This window comes from Heloderma suspectum, chromosome 7, assembly GCF_057233095.1.
Source record: "Heloderma suspectum isolate Gila_16-S chromosome 7, 16-S_ref, whole genome shotgun sequence".
NCBI classification, from domain to species: domain Eukaryota; kingdom Metazoa; phylum Chordata; class Lepidosauria; order Squamata; family Helodermatidae; genus Heloderma; species Heloderma suspectum.
The window spans coordinates 109,059,579-109,083,233 of NC_139464.1; the positions used below are offsets into that span (position 1 = coordinate 109,059,579).

The 23,655-nt window shown below is 45.2% G+C and overlaps 1 protein-coding gene across 1 annotated transcript in view; it reads right to left on the reverse strand.

Moving 5' to 3' along the window:
* SEMA3C (semaphorin 3C) overlaps positions 1 to 23,302 on the reverse strand; it is a 247,418-nt gene extending 224,116 nt beyond the window's left edge. Inside the window, exons 1-2 of the mRNA XM_084811075.1 lie at positions 22,993 to 23,302; positions 15,788 to 15,929 (exon numbers count right to left, since the gene is read on the reverse strand). Coding sequence (XP_084667201.1) covers positions 15,788 to 15,890 — 103 coding nt within the window. The 5' untranslated portion in view covers positions 15,891 to 15,929; positions 22,993 to 23,302. The remainder of the gene's footprint in view (positions 1 to 15,787; positions 15,930 to 22,992) is intronic.
* Positions 23,303 to 23,655: the final 353 nt, after the last annotated feature.

Sequence of the window (23,655 nt, forward strand, 5' to 3'; positions counted from 1 at the left end):
AAAGAAAGTCAATAAACGCAATGAAATCTAACTTAGTGTCAGGAGCGCCCTAGCTGCCTCTTGCAGTCCCCACCAATAGCCAACTCAGGATACAGACGACGAAGATTCTTTCCGAGGCTTTATTCCTTTATTACTTTATGAATCTTTAAGATACTAATCACTAGCGACAAAGCAAGGAACAGCACTGGGGAAAGACAGCAGAGTAGCCTAAGCTCCAGGTAAGGCAGTTGGTGCCTGTTTGAAGGGGAACCATGGGAGGACTCTGAACTTATGGGCTATGGAGAGATCCTCCCGCTTTCCCTTGGGTCCTTGGGACGCGACCATTGTTTGAGCGCCAAACGAGTGGAGCACCTCCTTTCGGTGCCCTCCATCTGTCGTCACTCCCTGCGTCTGTGCCAAGCATCCAGCAAGCCCCCCTCCAGCGATCTCTCGCTGCCAGGGTCACTATCTCTCTCAGGAATGCCGGCAGGAGGAATCTCTGTCAGCTGCTGTGCCTGTGAGGGATGAGCTGGCTCCTCTCCCACCGATTGCTGTTCCTCCTCAGAATCAGAACTGCTCTGGGGCTCTATGGGCTCAGTTTCCACCCTGACACTTGGGTTCCAATCCTGGTGTGCATGCCAGGGCTCCAACTCTGGCATGCTCCAACTTTAGCCCTATTCATGTTGGAGGCAAATGCCTCCATAGGGTTATCATGACCTATGAAACTGACTAAGGGTGCCATCCTATGCATGTTTAGACAGAAAGAAGTCCTACAACTCCCAGCATTCTCTTGCTAGCCATGCTGGATGGGGTATGCTGGGAGTTATGGGACTTTTTTCCTATCTAAATGTGCATAGGATTGCACCATTAGCTACTCTGTTCAATTCAATAGCTATGTTCATAGTTTAAAAACAGTAAGCAACGTCGTCCTCCTCCTCCCTGTCGCCATCTGCCACTCCTCAAAAGCCTATCTTGAGGATCAAGGACCCACTTGAACAATGTGGGATGGAGCAGGGGTGATGTTGGGGGAAAGGGAGAGGAAGGGATGTGAAACTTCCCTTCTCTTAACTGTAGTAACAGTTAAATTATTTTAGGATCCAATCCTGATTCAGGGTGATTTCCCCCCTCCTGCAGTAGCCCACACACACTCCTTCCCACATTGTTCCTCCCGACCGAAGGGAGGGATCCCTCCCACCCCAGGGAGGCTTCTGAGGGAGCACAGAAGGCTAAATGGAGGAGAGGCAACAGGAAACATTCTTTCTTTCCAATAAGTTTCCATGAACCTCCGTAAGGGTGCAATCCTATGCAGGTTTAGACAACTATGCTGGCTGGGGAATGCTGGGAGTTGTAGGCCTTTTTTCCATCTAAACCTGCATAGGATTACACCCTAAATTAACTTTGGGTGCAGGCCTTAAGGCCTAAGTTTCAAAGCTCTCTTTAGATGTCCCCAAGTGCTTAGGTTTTGGTTTTGCTTTTCATTAAAAAAAAGTTGTTGTTTTGTCCTTTGAACCATAGGCCCATATCCCATACCACAAACTCCACTCAGTTTCAGAAGACGTTTGCCATGCGCTATGAGGAAGGGACCTGCTATTCAAGAAACATAAGCTAGAGATCCCTTGGACAGACACAGCCAGTAGCACAGCTCTCTGGGCCCCGCCTACAGGTACATTTCATATAATTTTATTTTTAAACCTTGCCCCCTCCAATAAATAAATCACATTAGATTTCAATGAACAAAGGAAAAAGATTCAGTTTGCAAATGTAGCGCAAACTCTAATTACGGTAACTCAAGTGTAGCATAGTGGAGGCTACTATGTAGGATAATCTTAGGTATATTCACAATGGCTTCTCTGGAAGTTGTCAAAATGGGCTGCGAACAGTTCCAACACATAGACTTCTGTGCACAGAATGTTGTCTTGACATATCATGCTGTGCGGCATTTAAAACCAATGTTCACAGTGTGGTAACAGCGTTTGTATATTAGGAACGCCTCCGACCTTGTCCTTTCTGCTTTAGAAGGGAGAGAGAATGAACTATTTACCAAAGTCAGCATGGGTTTTCCCTGCAGGGCCTAGCATCTTGGATAGGGAAATTAAGAACTGTGGAAAGTAATGAGGACACTTGTTCCTTCAATAATTGGTCTTTCTCCATATTAGACTTTTCTCGGGAATCCGGAGAACCATGGCAACTATAAACATTCTGGAATGAATCCACACACTTTCCTCCCACAACTCTGGAAAAAAATGACTACCACCACCTCTACACACACACACACACAAACACACACACTTTCACGTCAAATAATGGAAGGACAGTTGCTTAGGCATGAAATGCTGAGACTAAGGTTCAGAGGATATTTCCAGCACTGTGAGACTTCAGAAGAAAATATTTTAAAAGTGTGTGGGAGGGAGGGGAGTTGGGCATAAAATACCATTAAAAATGGTCTTGCATTTTACTTTAAAAACAGCTGCATTTCAAAAGATGTGCAGAACGAGCCTCAGAAACGGATGCAGGAATCCCCGTTACATTTTCCAAGCATAGGATGTGTAGACATAAAATGATTTTACTACCTGGGTATAGCTACATCGTATCAGTCATATGGATCCATAACATAACTTGCTTCCTGGACTACAATATTCTAGAGCTGAGCTTGTTGCAATACATGGCTGTCATCAAGGAAGCATTCTGGAGGAAATGGCTCCAATCCACGAGGAGAGAAATTAGCTCAAGGTGTGGTCAAGCAGGCTTGCAGCTCTAAGCAGCACCATGCATGTAACCACGGTACAGGGTAGGATGACAGGGATTCCCTCTTGTCGCAGTCTCTTATGCACACATTATGTGAACTCCCTCCTCCATTCTGCACATCGTCAACTAGGTCTCTAAGTGGACAAGGATGATCACAGCTTGGATCCAACAGAAGACCTGCATGAGCAGAAGGTACTTCCACTCACACAAAGGACGGTCAAAGATTTCTGCTGATTACTCCTCACAGCTAGTTTCCCGTCATTGCACCAAATGCTGTTCCAGAGAGTTTCCTAAAAGAAACCACTTCTAAAGATTGCGGAACTGTAGCGGAAAGGAGGAAGTGGAAATTATCTGTTCCGTAAGCAACACCATTTGCACTTCTTAAGATCCAAGTCTCTGTTTGCACGTGTATGTGGACAGAGGGTTATCCCATGGAAACCTGCACACAGAGTAGACTTTAGAATAGGAAAGTATCTGCTTTATAGGTTAATAACACCAGGCCCGTTATTAGCTGGATTCAGCAGCTGCACAGTACACAGTTACAAAATTGCAAGTTGCATGAGTGCACTGGAAAAAGTCATTTTCCTAAGCACAGAAGAGTTAGTTGTTTCGGGGGTATGGATTTTTCTATGGTCAATTGTTCTAGCAGAAGCAAGGAACCAACTAGATGGGAAATGGTTAGAATTAAATCTCCTGGCCAGATTTTCAGTATGTTAAACTGAGCCAGCAGAAAGTAGGGATGTCAGAGAATTCTGCCACGGATCTCGATTCGACCCCCGAAATCTGTGGTGGAACGAAGCCCCCCTGCCCCCCACCCCGCGAAAGGCGCGTGAAACGGAACACTTAGCTGCTGCCATTTGCACTGACTTGCTTCCTCATAGGGATGTACGAAACTCATTTACCTTTTCGTGGAATCTTCCGCGGTGGGGGGGAGGCGCTCCATCCCTCCCCCCAGAATCCTCGATAGGGGGGAGGCGATTCAGTCCTCCCCACAGGAATCCTCGACGGCCGGCTCTGCTCCACAGCCAGGCCGCGGAGCAGCCGGCCAGGGCCGTCCGCAGCCATATTTCCAGCCGCAGACAGGCTGCTGCGGATGCAAATGGCGGCTGCTGTAGCGGCCGCCATTTGCTTCCAGCCAGGCAGTCGTGATAGGCTACATAAGAATTTACGTAGCCTATCATCGCTAACCCCCCCAAAAAAACCCAGCGTACACAAATGGCGGCGGCTACAGCGGCCACCATTTGCGTTCCCTATTTTTCGCTGATTTATCTTTCATAAATATTTACACAGGCTAAAACGGCGGGGGGGAAAGGAATGCAAATAGCTCCCCCTACGCTATTTGCGTTCCCCTTTTTTTCTCCGTAATAGCTTACGTAAATATTTATGTAGGCTAAAATAGCGAAAAAAAGGGAACACAAACGGCGGTCGCCGTAGCCACCGCCATTTGCGTACGCTGTTTTGTTTTTGTTTTTCCGGAAGGCTGCCCAGTGGCCAGATGTCTGGCTGCGGGTGGCCCCGGCTGGTGGCTCCGTGGAATCTCCACAGAGCGGAGCCAGCCGGATTAGGATTTTGGGGGAGGTGCGGAGCGCCTCCCCCCACCGCGAATCACCCCATCGAAAAGGTAAGTGACTTTCATACATCCCTAGCAGAAAGCCACCAAGTTTTCAATGAAAGAAAAATCAAAGCACTAAGATCCACACTTAGAACACTGTGGACCAAAAAGTAATGACATAAAAGACTAAAGGAATGTATAAAGGGCTAAAGAAATGTATAAAGGTAGAAAGAACTGTAGTAGTACATTTAAGGACACTTCCTTTACATTCAGATGTCACTTTACTTATAAAGGTTACTCCTAGGTAAGAGTGCAACGTGTGTCCATTTAAATGTGCTTTTTAAATTACTATGTGATCGTGAACATTGCTAACAAATTATCAAAATAAGGAAAAAATATTCAGCAGGGATGCAATAACTCCTTTACTCCTCGCCATTCTGATTTCCTTTTGAAGTAACTTTTTAAAAAGGAGTTTGACTATCCCAAATGCCCCACTGACCTTTTCAGCAAAGTAAAGCCTTCAGTGGCTACTGGATTGTCATCAAAACAAAGTGCCCCCTATAATAAATGAATGTTTTATGAGCAGTAGGGCAATATTAGCATCACAATGAGGGATTGTTTGGAACAAGCTGTATTACTGTTGCTCAGGAGATAAAAGAAAGTTTCTCAGGGGTAAATTTTTGGAAAAAGAAAGAAAGATCCACAGGGGTTATATTAAATCTTTCTTAAAATGTTGACACTTGGAAAAAGCGCTTCATTACTCAAGTGACCTTCCCTGCTTTTTAATTGCTTTTAATGGAGTGGGGAGGTTGCTTGAAAATAAAAATACTGGATACAACCCAGCCCAAGTTAATGATTTCTCCACTGATTTCAGTTCAGAATCTGTAGCGTTTTTAAAAGGCTGGATTTTGCCCACTATTTACTTATTGGGGGGGGATAGTTGTATAAAATACTTACATATATTTAGACCTGAGCTGGCAGTCATTAACTCTTTCCCAAGCAGAATAGAGAACAAAGGACAGACCTGTACGTGAAACATCTGCTCTAATCAAGACCTTGTAGATAAAAGTAAATGAAATGCAGGCTACAACCCTGAGACCTCTGAGAAAGAATCACTTTGTGATCTCAAAATGATTTTAGCATCCAATCAGCTCAATCATGTAAAGAGATTCAGGGTCAATAAGACTTCCACCAATTAATTTCATTCTCTCATATATATATATATATATATATATACACACACACACAAACACACACACCTTATTTCATGTCTACTTTATAAGGATGTTGCATTCAGCTGAAAGGCCCGTTAATCCAGGCCCAGTCAGCCAGGGCCCAGTCAAGATGAGAGGCACCAGTCTGGTGGTGAGCCAGAGACAGGCAGGCAGCTCAGTCCATGCTTGACCAAAACATTGCTCAGATTGAGACGCCAGGCAACACTCAGCAAACATATAAACCCAGATGAAACTCTGCAGCCTCACCTTCCTCAACCTGGTGCTTTCCAGATGTGCTGGACTGCAGGTCCCATCATCATGGCCATTGTAGTCCAACAAATCTGGAGGGAGCCAGGTTGGCCAAGACTGATCTAAGCTTTATCAGGCCTCCTTCTTGTGTGAGCAGTGAGAAGCAAGACAACTTACTCCACCCCAACTTCCAGGTGTTCAACAGAAGGTCTGAAAGGTCTACATACATACAGCTATAGAGACTCCTTCACTTGACCAGGAATCCTGATCATGTAGGGCTCCTAGTCACACAGAAAGCCTATGCAGGCAGAGCTATACACACATAAGGCCTGTTCTCATGTTCCCACTCACATCTACATCAAATACATGGGGAAAAGCGAGGCTGGGTCCACTGGTTCCGCAAGTACTGACACCCCAGTGGCCATGCCACCAGCCATCACACATTCAATGTTACTGAGAAAGGGCAGTACACACATACGGCTCCCCCTGGGAAGCCTGATGGGCCCATGGTTCCGGGTAACTCGAAAGAACTATACGCACAGCTGCTGAAGGGCATGGCCAATGGGGATGGTAGTGTTTGCCCTAGGGATGGATGGATCACTTACCCTGTTCTGGGCGGGGGGGGGTCCACGGGGGGGGAGGCGATCCATCCCTCCCCCCAGAATCTGTCCAGGCTGGCTCCGCTCTGCAGCACTGGCAATACGGCCGGCCACCATTGCTGTGCCGTATCACTGTGCTAAGTCCGGATGCAAATGGCGTCCACTACACCATTTGCGTCCCTGTTTTCACATGATAGGCTACACAAATATGTACGTAAATATAATGTGCGTAGCCTATCACATGAAAACAGGGACACAAATGGCGTAGTGGACGCCCTTTGCGTCTGAACTTAGCACAGCGATACGGCACGGCAATGGCGGCCGTCCATATCGCCAGTGCTGCGGAGCCAGCGGCCGGCTTCACAGGATCTCCACATGGAGAATCCGGCCTGGACAGATTCTGGAAGGGTGCAGAGGTGAGCGCTCCATTCCGCCATGGACCCCAATGGGGCTGGATTCTTGGAATCTGGCCTCATTGGGGTCTGTGGCAGAATTCTCTGACATCCCTAGTTTGCCCTGAGGCGGAGTCCTTGCACACACATTCTGTTAACACATGAGGGGGATTTCAACCCAAAGAGTCTTGTTTTCAGACCTCCTGCTGAATGAGCAAGGTCAGGGAGTGTGGCCACTGAGCATGACCCTGCTATTACCTCCAGGCATTCATTCAGTAGATGCAGCAAAAGATTTGAAAAAACGCTCTAGTAGCTGCAATATTAAGCACAGCAGCTCCTTCCTCAAGCAAGGTATCGTGGCGATAGCAGAGAGTAAGGCTGCTGGGTCCCACTGTTAAGAGATCAAGGTTCAAGAGCTCAGGCACACAGGTCCATCAGTGTGGCCTGTATAACATGCAGACATTTTCTTACCCCCCACCCCACCCTTATTCTAGGCAAACTGATCACGTCTATAGCAGCAGGCTTGGTGGATTTTCCAGTTGCATAGAGAAACGTAATCTCTATGCATGGAGGGGATGTGGACACACACATAAGCCTTACCTACCACATCCCTACATGCATTCGAGATCTCCACACATTTAGCCTTGAGATGAGAAGACCGAGGGGAGGTGGGAGAGCACTCTTCAAGTACTTGAAAGGTTGTCACAGAGAGGAAGGCCAGGATCTCTTCTTGATCATCCCAGAGTGCAGGACACGGAATCATGGGCTCAAGTGACAGGAAGCCAGATTCTGGCTGAACATCAGGAGAAACGACCTGACTGTTGGAGCAATATGACAATGGAACCAATGACCTAGGGAGGTGGTGGGCTCTCCCAAACTGGAAGCATTCAAGATGAGGCTGGACAGCCATCTGTCGGGGATGCTCTGCCTTGGATTCCTGCATTGAGCAGGGGGTTGGATTCAATGGTCTTATAGGCCCCTTCCAACCCTACTATTCTATGTTTCTATGATTCTAAAGTCAAGAACTGAGAGGGGATATAAGTGCATTCATCTGCATGTCCTTACAATACTACTCGCAACAGGGAACTCTGATATGGCAGGATTCCTGAACACAGGTAACGTTGAAAGCAGGTGGCACAGCTCAGCTGACCGTGCTTATGGCCCCCTTTCAGATCATGGTGCTAAGGTCACAAAGTTCTCTAATGCAGCCAGGTGCATGGGGAAGTTGGGAGCAGAGCTTGTGTGCATGGCCACGTCCCCCTCCATGCTTCAAACCCTATTCATGTTGCAGGCGAATGCCTCCATAGGGCTATCATGACCTATGAAACTTACTACGGGTGGGGCATGCTGGGAGTTGTAGGACTTTCGTTTCTGTCTAAAGATGCATAGGATTGCGCCATTAGCTACTCTGTTCAAGTCAGTATCTATGTCCATAGCTTGAAAACGGTAAGCAACATCATCCCTCTCCTCCACCCTGCAGCCATCTGCCACTCCCCAAAAGCCTTTCTCTCGAGTATCAAGAAACAATGAACCTGAACAATGTGGGGTGACGCAGGGCTGCTGCTGGGGGATGGGGGAAGGAAGGGATGTGAAACTTTCCTTCTCTAAACTTCAGTAAAAGTTAGTTATGTTATTTTAGGATCCACTGCTGGGATTTTTTTTCTATCTAAACATGTATGGGATTACACCTTAAAGCATTTCAAAAAACTTGCCCATATAAACCAGCCTTCCCTAACCTAGCGCTCTTTAGATGTGTTGGACTGCAACTCCCATCATCCCAGCCAGCATGACCCTGCTATGAATTTGTTAAACCTAAAAGTTATTATTACCATCTGGACAACAGACGCTTTAAAAAGCCAAACTTGGAATGTTCACTTTACAGGGACAGCTTGCCACTTTGCGTTCCAGGCAACACTGAACATGTTTCCTTCGGAGAGTCTTTCACAGAACTGTTAAAAGCATCTCACTTAAACAGTTAAAAGAATCTTCTCATATTCCTTCTTGAAAATGTAAAGAAAATTGCTCTTGGACTGACATTTTCACGTACAAAACTCAGATCACATTCAGGAGAAATCTTTGAACATCGCTAATAGCTCCGCTAAATTTATGGGGCAATTAAGAGAAAACTGTCATGGAGAAGAGAGCTCCTTTTTCTTGAATGTTTTAGAGATAAGACATAGCTCCTCAACTCAACCTCTTCCTGCCTTTCTTTTCTTGCTCTCTTCGTCAATATGTTTTGCACAGACACACATATTACATCTTACAAGCATATTATAAGCATATATACATTTTTTCTACGTTTAAATTCCATTCATCAATCTCTCTGGAATACTGTCTCCCAGAATCAAAGGATGGGTATTTATGCTGTGGTATTAGTTTATGTTTCCTTTTCTTCTTTTTTTAATGGCTCTTTGGTCAGATTGTGTAACTACAAATTGCACTTAGAAACAGAATATTTTATGTCTATATTTGATTAGATCTGCTCACCTGTTTGGAAACAGCGCCAAGTTGTATTACTAACGAACAACATAAAATCACAATTTGTCTATCTTAGGTCTCACCTTCCTATTCCACTGAAATTTTGTTATGTTACATTTGTTTGAGAGGGTTCTCCTAGGGTGGCCATGTGTCCTCTTTTACAGAGGGCAGTCCTTTATTTGAAGGGCTGCCAGAGGACCATCCTCTATTTGATGGATGGTCAAATGTCCATGTTTTCAAATGTCTTCCATTTGAAAGGGTCTCCTGTCCAATTCCAGTTTAAAAGGTAAAGATGTTTCCCATCAATGTTTCCCATCAACAGTTAGTACCTGAAGAGAAGATTGAACAGGCAGGCACACAGGTCACCTGGCGGTTATCCCTATGGTGTGTGTGTGTGTGTGCTGCATTTGGAGGTAATTCGGGGCACATGATGTCATGGCCATTCCGCAGCTAGGGATGTCAGAGAATTCCGCCACAGATCTCGGTGAGGCCGAATGCCAGTGCATTCAGCCCCAAGAAATCCGTGGCGGAACGAAGCCCCCTGCCCCGCGAAATGGGCCCGGAACGGAGCACCTACCTGCTGCCGTCCATGCTGCATTGCGAATGGCGGCCACGTCTGCTTCTTCCATATAGCCATGATAGGCTACGTAAATACTTACGTAGCCTATCACGGCTAATGCAGGGACGCCATTTGCATCCCTGCGGAAGCCGTGATAGGCTACGTAAGTATTTACGTAGCCTATCACGGCAAAACTAAGGGAATGCAAATGGCGGCGGCTATGGCAGCCGCCATTTGCGTTCCCTTTTTTTTGCCGTGTGATAGGCTACGTAAATATTTACGTAGCCTATTACGACAAAAGAGAGGGGCGCAAATGGTGTAGTAGCCGCCATTTGTGTTCCCTTTTTTTTTTGCCGTGATAGGTCATGTAAATATTTACGTAGCCTATCATGGCAAAATACAGGAATGCAAATGGCGGCGGCTACACTGGCTGCCATTAGCATCCCTGCAGGCTGCCAGGTGGCCAGATGTCCGGCTGCGGGCCAGAGAGAATTTTGGGGGGAAGGACGGAGCACCTCCCCCCCACCGCAAATATCACCCTTCGAAAAGGTAAGTGACTTTCGTACATCCCTATGTGTTTCTATTTAAATTATAATAATTGTTTCTAAATTTGCACCTATGCATATAAATTAACATGTCCAAATGTTATGCAAATTGTGGTCCTCTTTTTTGGTGATGCACTTCCACTTTGGGAACAATTTACAAGTGTCCCCCCCCATACATTCTACCCTTAAAGGCAGCCTGATTTTTTAAAAAGAAATCAATAAAATGTTATCCCTTCCATTTCTTTATCACAGTACTGCTTACATGAGTTATAGCTCAGAGTCTTCCCATGCTTCCACTGATGCCACTGATGGAGTGGTTTCATAGAGCTGATTTGCACTGCCTTTATATCTGATCATCCACTCCTTCAAATGCTGGATTTTAGAAGCCTGCGTTTACACAGGAATGGGTTATCTCATGACAAGCATGTTGTCCCCAATGGCAGGGGGAAGACTGTTCATCCATGACTTCCTACCTAGGATTGCTTGGATGCCCTCCTCAAAATAATTCTTCATTAAAATCTGTTGAACCTCACATATCAGTTTGCAGTTGGGCATTCCTACTCTACTGATAACACCACAACTGTACAGAGTCAGATGACAGATCTGCTTAAATATACAATGAACAAACAACCCAACCTTTCCCCTGCACCTTAACTGGGAATGCTTGTACCATTTGTGCCTGGCAGAATGGACTGAGGTAAGAAGAGAACAAGGACCAAGAAACTCTGTCCCGACATACATTTCTGCTCAGCCATTAACACTGCTAAATTGGTTATTACTCATGATACATGTAAGGCATACATCAGCATTGATACAGAGCAATTCGTTGTTCAGTCATTAAGTCGTGTCCAACTCTTCATGACCCCATGGACCATAGCACGCCAGGCCTTCCTGAGCAAATACAGCTGCCAGTGTCACCAACATCATTTTTTAATTTCTTTTTCTGATAACACACACTTCCATACCAGTGGGATTCTGTTGTTAACCTCCAATGAACAGAGGACAAAGCACAGACTATCACAGTACAATCGGAAAGCTAGAAACTTAAGGGGAATAGAGACTATGGAAGGAAAAGACTCTCCAGTGGTGGTGACCTGCAAGGTCTGTGCAGCGTTTCCTTGCCTGAGATCCAGATGGTCTACACGTGCAACAAGTGCTAGTTGGTTACACTATCAGAAGAAAAAGTAAGAGGACTGGAGAGGTGAGTGTCAACCCTCCAGGGCATAAGAGAAGATAAAGAGTTCTTAGATGAAATGGTGGAACTACAGCAGCAAAATGAAGTACAGAAGGTGCTAGAAGAGCAACAGCAAGCTGAGGCAGAAGAGGAAAATGCCAAGGCAAGGAAAAATGAAGTAGAGGATACTCCTTGGAAAAGGGTGACAGTTAGGAGCAGAAGAATTAGAAGCCACTCTGCACCAGTGGAAGCAGTGGAACTAGGGAACTGTTTTCAGGTACTTGAGGATGAGACTGGAGGACAGCCTGCAGAGGAAGAATTACAGGGGACCCCACAGACAAACTGGAGAGGGTTCAGAGGAGGGCAATGAAGATGAGCAGAAGAATGGAAATAAAGTCCTATGAGGATAGACTGAAAGAACTGGGCATGTTTAGCCTTGAGAGGAGAAGACTGAGGGGACATATGATAGCGCTCTTCAAGTACTTGAAAGGTTGTCAGAGAGGAAGGCTAGGATCTCTCCTCAATCATCCCAGAGTGCAGGACACGGAATAATGGGCTCAAGTTACAGGAAGCCAGATTCCAGCTGAACATCAGGATCAATATGACAATAGAACCAATTACCTAGGGAGGTAGTGGGCTCTCCCACACTGGAAGCATTCAAGATGAAGCTGGACAGCCATCTGTCAGGGATGCTTTGACTTGGATTCCTGCATTGAGCAGGGGGTTGGGCTTGATGGTATTATAGGCCCCTTCCAACCCTATGATTCTATGATTCTATCAGATGTCTTCTGAGCGTGATAGTGTGTGGTAATGTGCAAAGTGTCAGACCTGGACAGGAGAACCCTGGAATCAAATCTCCACTGAACCATGAAGCTCACTTGGGCCGTCATGAGCACACGTGGTTCTTGTGAGGACAAACCAGACTGGGGAACCCTGTCTGCCACCCTAGGCAATCTACTGCAGGCTAAAAATAGATTAACTCAGCTACCTAGCTAGCGATACAGAGACATCATGGGTTTGGACTGAAACTAGTAGGGTAGACAAACCTTGAACAACTACAATAATGAGTCTGCCAAGCTAAAAAAAATATGAAAAATGAACTGTGTGGGGGAAGCTGTTCTGATTACTTGATTCCTTCAAGGTAACCTACCTTTTGTAGGTCTATTGAGCAGTGCAAAAAGAAAGAAAGTGAAACTGGGGCAAATGTTCCCCTTTCATTCATCTTAAATACTTAATGTTTGCATGCAGATTACAGCAAAATGAATATATTATTATTATTATTATTATTATTATTATTAATCCTGAAACTATAGGATTTAACAAGGGTGTATATTGGCAAGAGTGTCTTTTCCCATATATTCTTCTCCACTCTACAGTCTGCAGAGATGCCTTGCTCTGGATTCCTTGCCTGTGTAAAAATCTAGCAGGGCTAACAGCAGGGCATTGACTGTGGCTGCACTGTAACTTTGGAACCAGCTTCCAAGGGAGACCGACTAGACCACCTCGATCCTAGCATGACAGTTTCCTAAGCATATTTACTCAAAGACTACATTTCTCTGAGTTTAGGATTGCAGCCTCAAGTGCACATCTAAACCCTTTCTGTGTTCTGGTGCATTGTTTCAGGTTTTGTGATTAGATTTTCCTCTTTGATTAACAATGCTTTTCAGTTACTTACAGCCCAATACTATACACGTTTACACAAAAGTACGTTCCTGCCTTCAGTGCTGCTTCTTCCCCGGTAGCTGCAGCCTGACCTTTATTTGGTTATAAATCATCTCCAGCATTTTGTTTTGATTGAACGGAAAGGTGATTCATGTAAACCAAATTTTATATATTTGATTTTATAAATGAATGAATAAAATAAATATGCATGCGTGTGTAATCTCTATTTTCCTATCAACGTACAGTTTCTAAAAGGTCAGCTGGGACAACTGTTCTAAGCAAGCGGTAATGAAGCAAGCAAGACGGCCTCCTAGACATTTGGGTGACTGTAGCAACAGGAGAGCAAACAGCCAGTAATTAAAACAGAAAAAAAGCTGAAATGGATTGACTGACAGAAAAGCTTATCCCATTGATTCCTCTGGTGTTTCTTTCTATCCCATTTATTACCTTTGGGCTGGTCCCCCCTTTTTTTTTTCCTTTACAAGCTTGATGACTCATACAGTCATTCCACTTAACTAGTGGTTTGGACTGTCAGCTGTATGGGCTGCTACATGCATTTGGCAGTTTGTGCTTTTAAAGCTTGCCCGAATTTTGTAATCACAGATAATTCCTTACATGCCCTGGAAAATACATGTGCAGAAAGACATTCAAATGGAAAGCACATTTCCCAGCCTTACACTTTATTCTCACTAAAACCCAGGCACTGCCAACAGAGTCAGAACCCTCTTACATGGATACAGCCAACCAAATCCTACAATGACTCACAGAATCATCAGTCTACTGGTATATGGCCAACATTCTGAGATCTTCTAAAGAGGAAATGCTTCCATGGTTAACACACAGCCAAACACCAATTACGCAGTTTTGCTTTATAAGCGGGTAGGTGACAAAAACCAACAGCAGTGTTTGGAGTCTACTTGGTAGATAAAGCACACATGAATGCAGACTCAAAAGGATCCAGACTAGAGGTTCCATCTGCATCCTATAGAGTGCCAGGCCCAATGTGAGCCCACTTGTATATATACACCATGGCTATCTGGGTAAGGATGACACTGTCTTCCAATACTGGATGCATCGGATGCACCATTTATGTGTCACTCTTCAACTACACCAGTGCACCAGACCCTAACAGACGCATCTCACTTGTTCCTAGGTCAGACCGAATGGAAGTCTATAAGGAGCGGACTTACACAAAATGAGACCAGTGGTCCACCTAACCAGATGTTCTTTACTGTGCATGCAAGTCGCTTATACATCTCAGAAACAACTCTTTATCATGCTTGCAGCTGGAGACCCTTTAACTGCTGATCCTAGAAACTAAACAGGGGTCCTCCTCTAGACAGATAGGTGGACCCGCACTCACAGCTAGGATACATATTGCTTTGACATAACTAACAGCTATGTCTTTTTTTTTTTTCTTATTCTAAGGTAAGCACAGGGAGCCCAATCTAGATTGGGCCCTTGTCCTTATTTGAAAGAGACGGAGAGAGAAACTGAGAGAGAGTAGCTAGCAGTTAGCTAGCTAGATCTTCAAAATACTGCGTTGTTTGGGTCTTTGTTGATTTTCAAGATAAACACGTGTTCCTTTCCGAAAATCCGGGATGCTTTCCATTTAACATTTAGCAGTCAAAATTTAGGCATTTGCTCTTCATGTCACTTCAGATGTGCTGGATTCCCTACATGGATAGCACTTCGTGCAAGAAGAAAGCATGCAAACCACATTGCCACATATGTCACACACGCATTGTATTGTATTTTATCCTGCAAACTAAAGGCAGCTAACAGCCGTTTTGAATCCTACATGCGGGTCCATGTCCCTCAAAGGCTTGCAAGAACAGTAGACCACCCAAATGGACCCAGGAAGAAAATGATTAAGGAGAACTGAGTGGGGGCAGTGGGGGGGAGAGATGAGAAGAGAGACTAGTTTTAAAACTTTGATCTCAACAACAAAAACACAAGCCCAACATGGGGGGGGGGGGGAATTCCTCTAGTAAACATAGCAGAGAAGGCAACATAAAGGTACCTCCCAGCTGAGCGGGGAGCATGTATTTAGGGGGCGATTCTCTTTGTGTTCCTGGCCCTCCAGGTTTTCTGTAACAGGGCAGTTCATGTTAAGTGATGACTCGCTGTAGAAGGGGGATTGTACGTAACACATATATCGATGGAAAGCCATTGCCAATCATGGCTTCCTAGCATATGGGCATTCAGTGAAGCCCATAGGTAGGCTCACTGCCCTTTGCAAGTATTTTCCAGTGTGGATGTGCTACCCATATGGGAAGCTCATCACATTCAAAGTGGTTGCTGCTAGACCTGAAAAGTGGCTATGTACATCTTCTAAAGGCATATATGTTAATATATCTGGATACAGGGAAAACACATAACAAATATATTTGGGCTAAAAGTATGTTTAAACTTCCAAAAGTCAAAGAACATGGCACTTTTCAACCTAAATAATCAAGTATGTTTAATAAACATTGGTAAGATCAGACCCAACACAAACATGAACGTTAGCATTACAAGCAAGGCAAGTTAGGTTGATGAAGCCATAATTCTATTTATTGCTTAGTTAGGGGTGTGAAAGGAAAGAAGACAATGTTCTACAATAACATTTGCCTAGGAATGTTTATCTGCTTTCTTACCATTGAATGTTAAGGACACCCTGGCCTGAGGCTGTGAAGATCCTTTTACACTGCACGAGCAAATAAACACCCCAATCAACACTTGGAGAATTAGAAATGTCATTATCTTCAGATGCGAAACTTAATATCCAAGATATGAAACCTAAACAAAACAAAAAGAGAGACAGAGGTCACTGAAGATTTTTAATACATTTTGCAAGATGTAAATGTCAGTAGTGCAGCACAGTACCCGTCAACGGCATTGTGAAACTCTTTGGAAAGGATGGCTTGCACCATTCTTTTCTAAAAGAAGACAAATCTGGCAAGGCCAGTAGTGAAAAGAAGCTTCTGCAAGTGAAGTGTCAATTGAGTAATGCCTGCAGTAAGGATTAGTCTCAGTTCTTTCTTCAATAAGGATGAGTCCCACCTGCTGGAAAAATAATTATGTTAAATGTCAAGGCAGAGCAAGGCAAGGCAAGAGATAAAGTTTCATGAATGAAAACGTCTTGATATTTTTAGACCTCTGTCTTTACTGTACTCTTCTTTAAAATATAAAAGGGCCCGCTCTGCTTGAAGTGCCCACAATGACCACTTTGGTCTTTAGCCTTGTATAAAACGGAGAACAGATAAATGTCTTCAGGCAGCTCTGGAGAGCCAGAGCGGCGAGACACAAAGGGCTTCCCATCCGAACAGCACAACCTCTCTCAGTTGGCATGGGGCACCCAAGAAGGCTGCAAACAATGTAAGATTTGTCAGGCCACTTTTTCCAAGGGCTCCCTCTGAGGGTGCCTTGCCCCAAATTGGCTCTGAAAGTGCTCAATCCTACACAGCCAAAGATTGTGTCACTGACATAAATGGAGATGCAACTAACTCTTCGTTCTTATATATAATGTTCAGCATGCAATCCAGGGAGCTTGGGTTTGTCTCCAGAGCAATCAGACATCCATTGTGGCTTTGGCCAAGCCATCAACTCTTGAAAAGCTAGCCCTTCGCTAAAGATTGAACATTACTTCTCCATGAGTAACCATCGTCCCAAATCAAGGAAAGCGCAGAACCACTGATCAAAGAAAAATGACAAGAATGAAAGTATTATGATGGCCACTCATAATACATTGTTGTGAGAGCCGAGGAAATGCTAAAAGTAAGTGAAACTATATATTTTATTGATCTAATGTCTAGGTTAATATGAATTCAGTGGAGAATGTGAATGAACAGCAGTGATCATACATGATGACATGAAGGCGTAGAATCCCAGAAGTTGCCCAGTCCATATGCATAGTCTCTTAACAGGTGCTGGACAAAGTACACAAGGATAATCAGGTAGTGCGTACAATGGCCAGTCAATAGGGTGGATGCTCACTAAGTACATTGCTCCAGGGAGATATGAAACGTACAAGGAGGTTATGCTTATTATTTGGGCAATGACTGCCAATTGCTCAAGAAATCCACATTCTCCAATATCTCCTGGTGATCATATCCAAAATCCTTGATGATGAAGAATGTGCAAAAAAACCAAAAACCCCATCCTGTAAATGCTCCAAGTTTCATTTTCTATACCTTCATGTGAAGGTGCAGAATCACTGTTGCTCATTTGCTAGTCAACTCCATAACCCAAACATGTACACAAACACATGCTGGCTGAACAAATGATATAGCCTTCTTTCTTAGGAAGGCCAAACTCTAAGAATTCTATATTCCTAAAGCATTTCAGATTAATGATGTACAGCCTGCAGAAGAAATGGAAGAGAGCTAGATGCTTGTTATCTAAACAGGTCTTCTAGACAGTAGAGGTTTTGAATAGTAACTTTCTTTTATTCATTTATATTTTTAAAAAAAATACAGAGCCCCCTACTTTTATCCAATAAATAAATGGCCACAGACGATATATAATATATTAGACATAACCAGTAATGTGCGATGGCAGGTTACACATTCCCAAATGTTTACTCTTCTGTTAGTGGATTTTAAAACTGAAACAGTAAGTGAAGGCAGAAGCAGACTGAAGTCATAACAATGCAGATTAGCCTGGATATCAAGAAATAACTTGCAACCATAACTCAACAGCAGGGAGGCCATTTTATTTTAAATTACTCTTTTTGGCAGCTGTCTCAACATGATGAGCCCATTCATACGAACCAGTTCCCCACTTAAACCAAATGGATTTTCTCACAACCACAACAGGGAGTGATTAAATCAGTCTCCACGTGGTTGCTGGACAATGTTCACCAGCCTCAATCTCTGGGGAACTGGCTCTTAATCTCTGGGGAACTGGAAATACACAGAGTTAGTCCATTTTACAGAGAGGTCAACTGAAAGTGAGAAAAGTGTAGAGGTATGAAGTTGCCCGTCAGAAAGAATTTGCTGAGGAGCACACATTTCACATTAGTGCAACATCTTTGAAGCAGACCCAGTTACATCACCAGTAAACAGGTTTTATAAAATAGAAAATACATTTCTATATATGAAGAGACAGAGACAGTGACAGGTGTAGTGTTAGTCATGGAGCTGGAAGTCTGGAGTTCAAATCTTTGTTCATCCATAATGCTTACTGGCTGTCAGTGAGCCAATCACCATCTCACAGTCTAATGCACCTCACAAGATGTTGTGAGTGGGATAACCCTCAAGTACACCACCCGGAGCTCCTTGTAATTACTTCTTGTGTTGTTGTTGTTGTTATTAATCATTATCATAATTGTCGTCGTCGTCATCATTTGACAATGATAAAAATACATGAAGGGAATAATTTGAAAGCTCATATGAAAACGGATTCCTCTCCTTTCCCCAGAAAAACTTCTATCACCTTTGAAAAGTGCCTAGTTCCCGGCACGTTCTCAGGGGACAGATTCAAAAAACAGCCTGTACTTGCGTGGCAGGCACAAAGCCATGCTTAGACTCTGGACTGGCTTTGTGATGTCAGCATGTAGCCAAATCCGACGGGCTGCATTACATCACAGGGTCAGGCTATTGTCAGACTAGGTACACAATCCCCGAGGATCATAAAGGTAGACAATAATAGCTGGATCACATAGGGATGGTGTGGGCATCTGGGAGGGGGGCAGAGTTCGCTAGACTCCACCCTGCTTGCCAAGCCACCTCTTTTGCCCACCCCCACTTGCTGCACTGAGCGAGCTCCTGGTGGGCTCAGTGAATGGCCAACAAGCATCGCAGAGCCACCCATTCCCGTAGGGAGATGCGATTATGTGCAAACTGGAGGCTGTTCCCCGTTCTGCACAACACCGCTTTCATGGAAATAGCGGCTGATCACGGCATCTTTGCTTGTGTAACTCTGCCGTTTCTCTGATGCATATGTAACTTTCCTGTACCTGGGCAGCACAATCAGGGAATTGCGATCCTTCTCTGCCGCATTTGTTACTTTGGAGCTTCTCTGATGCTTCTGTTCCTTTGCAGCTTGAAAAGTTATAGCTTTGGGAGCTATAACTCCCAAAGGAGCAGAAATCTTGTGTGCACCAAAAAGGGGGTGGCGGGTATAAAACCTTCAAGGCCAGGGCCAAACTTGGCACACAGCCTCTCCTAGTAGGAGGCATCTGATGCACCATCAAAACCCTGTGTGATTGCTCCCAAAGGAGCAGAAATCCCGTGTGGACCAAAAAGGGTGTGATGGGTATAAAACGTTAGAGGTTTGCAGGATTGGGACCAAACTTGGCACACAGCCTCTCCTACTCAGGAGGTACCTGATACACTATCAAAACCCTGCACAATTACCACAGAGGAGGGAAAACCCCAGGCACAACAAAAAGGGGGGGGTGGCTATAACACCTTGAAGTTTTGCAGGATTGGGACCAAACGTCACATACAGCCTCTCCCAGTCAGGAGGCACCCATTGTACCATCAAAACCTTGCACAATTACCACAGAGGATGGAAAATCCCAGGTGCAACAAAAGGGGGTGGGAAGTAAACCCTTGGGGGTTTGCAGAATTGGGACAAAAACCCCAACTACACATTTTCCCGTATGCCTTTATTCTATTCTCTCAAAACTGTTATAGCACTTTAGTGATACAGTGGAGTTGTGTATTTCACACCTCCCAGATATTGCTGGCAGAGCTGCTTCTGTTCATTATAGCGTTTTAGTGCTAAAGTGGAATTGCGCAAAAGCGGAATTGCACAACTCCATAATCACGCAAAAAGTGAAATTGTGCTTCCCCCCATAGTCATTTTACTTTTTCATGGACAAGTGACCAGAGAAGGGAAAAGGGGGTGGAGGCTATAACGCCCTGACAGTTTGCTGGAATGGGGCGAAACTGCACAGGTGGGATGCCCTCATGGGGAGCCTTCAGATACTGTAGTGGATAATTGTGCCTTTTAGCTGGCCAGCCCAGCTCCCCACCTTCATCGACTCTCATTTTATCACTCTTGTTAAGAATCATAAGGGAATGGTCTGCAGGTCTAACACAGGGGGTGGAGGGGGGGTATACTAACCAATGCTTTCCTTTTTGTAAACATGTATGGTTCAATCAAACCTATGTGCTTTAATCTGAATCCTGACACCCTTCTCAGAGGGAGGGTTAATTCAAATCAGCCCCACCTCACCACCCCTGGTTTACTTTCCTTACACTAACTGATAGGATATCCAACTACTTAGTCCAAATGCAGGGCATCATTTATTGCTGGCATGCCAGCATTCTGCAAAAGTTACCAATGTTTCCGTGTCGGTTGGGTTTGCATACACATGTGAATGAGGACACATAGTGACATATTGTCTCAGAGTAAGCAAGTGCCCTAAGATGCATACCTTTTGTTACGTGGCATAATTTCTCAGTGCAACAGCAGCAGCATCTGTGGGTTCACATGCAGGAGCTGAGAACACTCAGCACCTCTCCTTAGCACTGTGAATATTATACTCCCTGGAGCGGTGACAGCAAGCCTAAAGCTTTTTATCCTCGTATTACAAGCATCGCGCTCATGATCCTCCACAATGCACTCAGCTATGTTCTGCTGGGGCAAACTCAAGGAGGTATTTCCCTCTCCCTGTGCACATTCATGTACAGCACAGCACATGGCTATGTACTGGATGGCTGAAAGTGGCCATGAGATTATGAGCCTTTCATCTCACTCCCAAACTCATTTATTACTGCTAAGCATGCAGTGAAGATGCAGCCTAACTCATTGGTCCGGGTCCAGTATTGGACACAGCCAGAACGGTCCAGTTGTTGGCTGGCTACCCTACGTGATAAGTTGCTTGGCATGGCTGATTTTCTTGTGCATTTTTTCCAAGCAGGTGTTAGCTCCCATGCAAAGACGATGGAGTCCAATTTTAAAAAGTGACATCAAAGTGACCTGAAGAAATTAATCCTGCCACAACCATTCCAACCAGCAGTAAAAGTGACAGAGGCTCTCGATTGCCGACACACCAATTCAAGTCATTTAATGTGGGGTTACTATTACCTTCCATGTGTGTGCACGCACAAAATAGCCCTGTTAATTTCCTGTATAAGACACAGGATAAAGGAAAGCATCCATCTGGGGCAGATTTATTTCGCAACCTTACTTTCAACAAATGTAGTTAGAATGCACAAAAACCTTGGACCAGAATAAAATTGTGCACTTCCAATATTGGCATTCTTCTTAGAGGGAGGGTTAATTCAATTCAGCCCCACCTCACCACTTCTGCCTTCCTACCTCTCCACTACCTTCTCCATAATCCTTTTTGCAAGGGAAGAAATGCTATTAAGTCCTAATAAAATGGGTTTATGAGTCCCAGAGAAATGGCCAATCACGCTGAACTTGTGGGTTTAATAGAAGCAATAGGATTAAGATTCCACAGTTGCAGAATGTATTCCATCTAATGCATACGGGAGAAGAGTGACGGAGTTATGCAATGCGCATTTCAATTATACCAGGAAAGAAATAATCACAGCAAACGAAATGCCTTCCTGCTCTTACCAATTTAGTCTAATTTAATCCAGGATGGGTATAATCACATTTTCCTGCTTTTTTATTGTTTTAATTCACTTTCGGATTTACATTGCTATGCTACAGTGACAATCCCCCATAAACTCTAGTTTATTTGAAACAATAGGTAAAGATCCCCCCCCCCCTACACACACACACACACACACAAAGGTGTGTAAGCCTGCAGTATCAGGCACACTTCAGATCAAATGGGGGTTACTTTGTGAGTAAATATGGACATAATCAGACAGGGAAGGCTGCAATCCTATATGCACTTCCTGTGAAAGGAACCTTACTTCACAATAAGACTTACTCCTGAGTAAACATGCACAAGATCAGGCCGCATGTAGCATTGTTGAAGCATTATAGCATCACATGCCACGTGAATTAGAAAAGAGAAGTAGGAATGGATTTAAAAAAAAAAAATAACCTTTTTTCTCTTCTTCTCACTCACATAAAAAGCATATTGTTTTAATTCAAAAGGCATCATTTGTGAGCATGCAGTCCAAGTCCAAACTTAGTCTTCCCCCAAACCAAGGCAGTAAAATATCGGCATGTCTTCATAACACATGATCTCCACTGGCAACCAGCAGCAAAATCTCTAAGAAGCAGAAGCGCGTGGCCTCCGAAAAGCCACCCGGAGAAAGTCCACAGACCACAGCTCCCTAGAGCATCCGTGGACCATGTGGGAAAGGAGCGTCCCAGCAGGAAAGTTAGGACAGCAAGTCTTAAGTTAAAGTCAAAGTTAAGACAGCACGAGCCAGCGTGGTGTAGTGGCAAGAGTGTTGGACTGGGAGCCGGGAGATCCGGGTTCTAGTCCCCACTCGGCCATGGCAGCTCACTGGGTGACTTTGGGCCAGTCACAGACTCTCAGCCCAGCCTACCTCACAGGGTTGTTGTTGTGAGGTCAAAATGGAGAGGAGGCGGATTATGTACGCTGCCCTGGGTTCCTCGCAAGAGGAAAAAAGGCGAGGTATAAATGCAATAAACAAACAAGCAAGCAAGTCGCCTTTGGGGAAGGAGGGAAAATGCAACTTCTCTGCTGCTGCTCCTTTCGCACAGCACCCCCCCCCCCCCCGTACAGCCGAACAGGGAGAAGAAACACAAGGCAGGTGTCAAGCGCTCCAGCCGGAATTGCACCCTGCACGGGGGAATTACGTATTCCCACGAAAAGAAACATCTTGCACATATCCATTCAGCTATTCGGCTGGGGTGGGGAGGGACGATTCTGTTCCCCCGGAGTAAATGCAGCTCTCGGTTGCCTGGATCCCATCAGTTCATCATGCGCCTGGAAGGAACTTTCGATTCTACTCACCGAGCCACTGAAGGGTGCGGAAAGGAGCTGCTCTTAAATTGCCTGTTCAGTTTGGGGGGTTCCTTTTGGACGGGGGGGGGGGGAATACCCAATGCGCTTAAAAAAAAATTAAAAAAAATAAATCCCAGGGTCTGAAACTTCTCTCTCTCTCTCTCTCTCTCTCTCTCTTTTTTTCCCAGGTTGCGGTAAATAGATCCCCAGACTGAGCGAGGAAAAGGGAGAGGGGGAAATCCTCGCAGCAATGCTCTCCCCGAAGGTACCACGAGCCTCTTTCCCCCAGCCCAGTGAGCAGAGCACCTCAGCCTGAATGGAAAGGCGCTGGGAGCGGCGCTCTCCAATTGCACTCGGCTCCGGCGCTGCGAGCCCGCCCAGGGCCCGCCTTCCTGGCGAGGAGCAGCGCCGCTTCCAGCCTCGCAGGCGGCGGCGGCGGCGGCGCAAATCGGAGCGCTGCGCCGGGCCGCTGCGGAGAGGCCCGTAGACGCCACACCTCCGGGGGAGTAGCGAGGCCGGGCGCGAGAAGCCGTAACGCCGCAGGCCCCCGACGGCCACGGGCAGCCCCGATCCTGCGCACGTTTACTCCGGCGTAAAGCCCACGCAGTCCAGCGGGCCTCCCTGTCCGGGAAGCGTGCGCAAGAGCGCCTTCCCGGGAAGGCCGCGATCCCG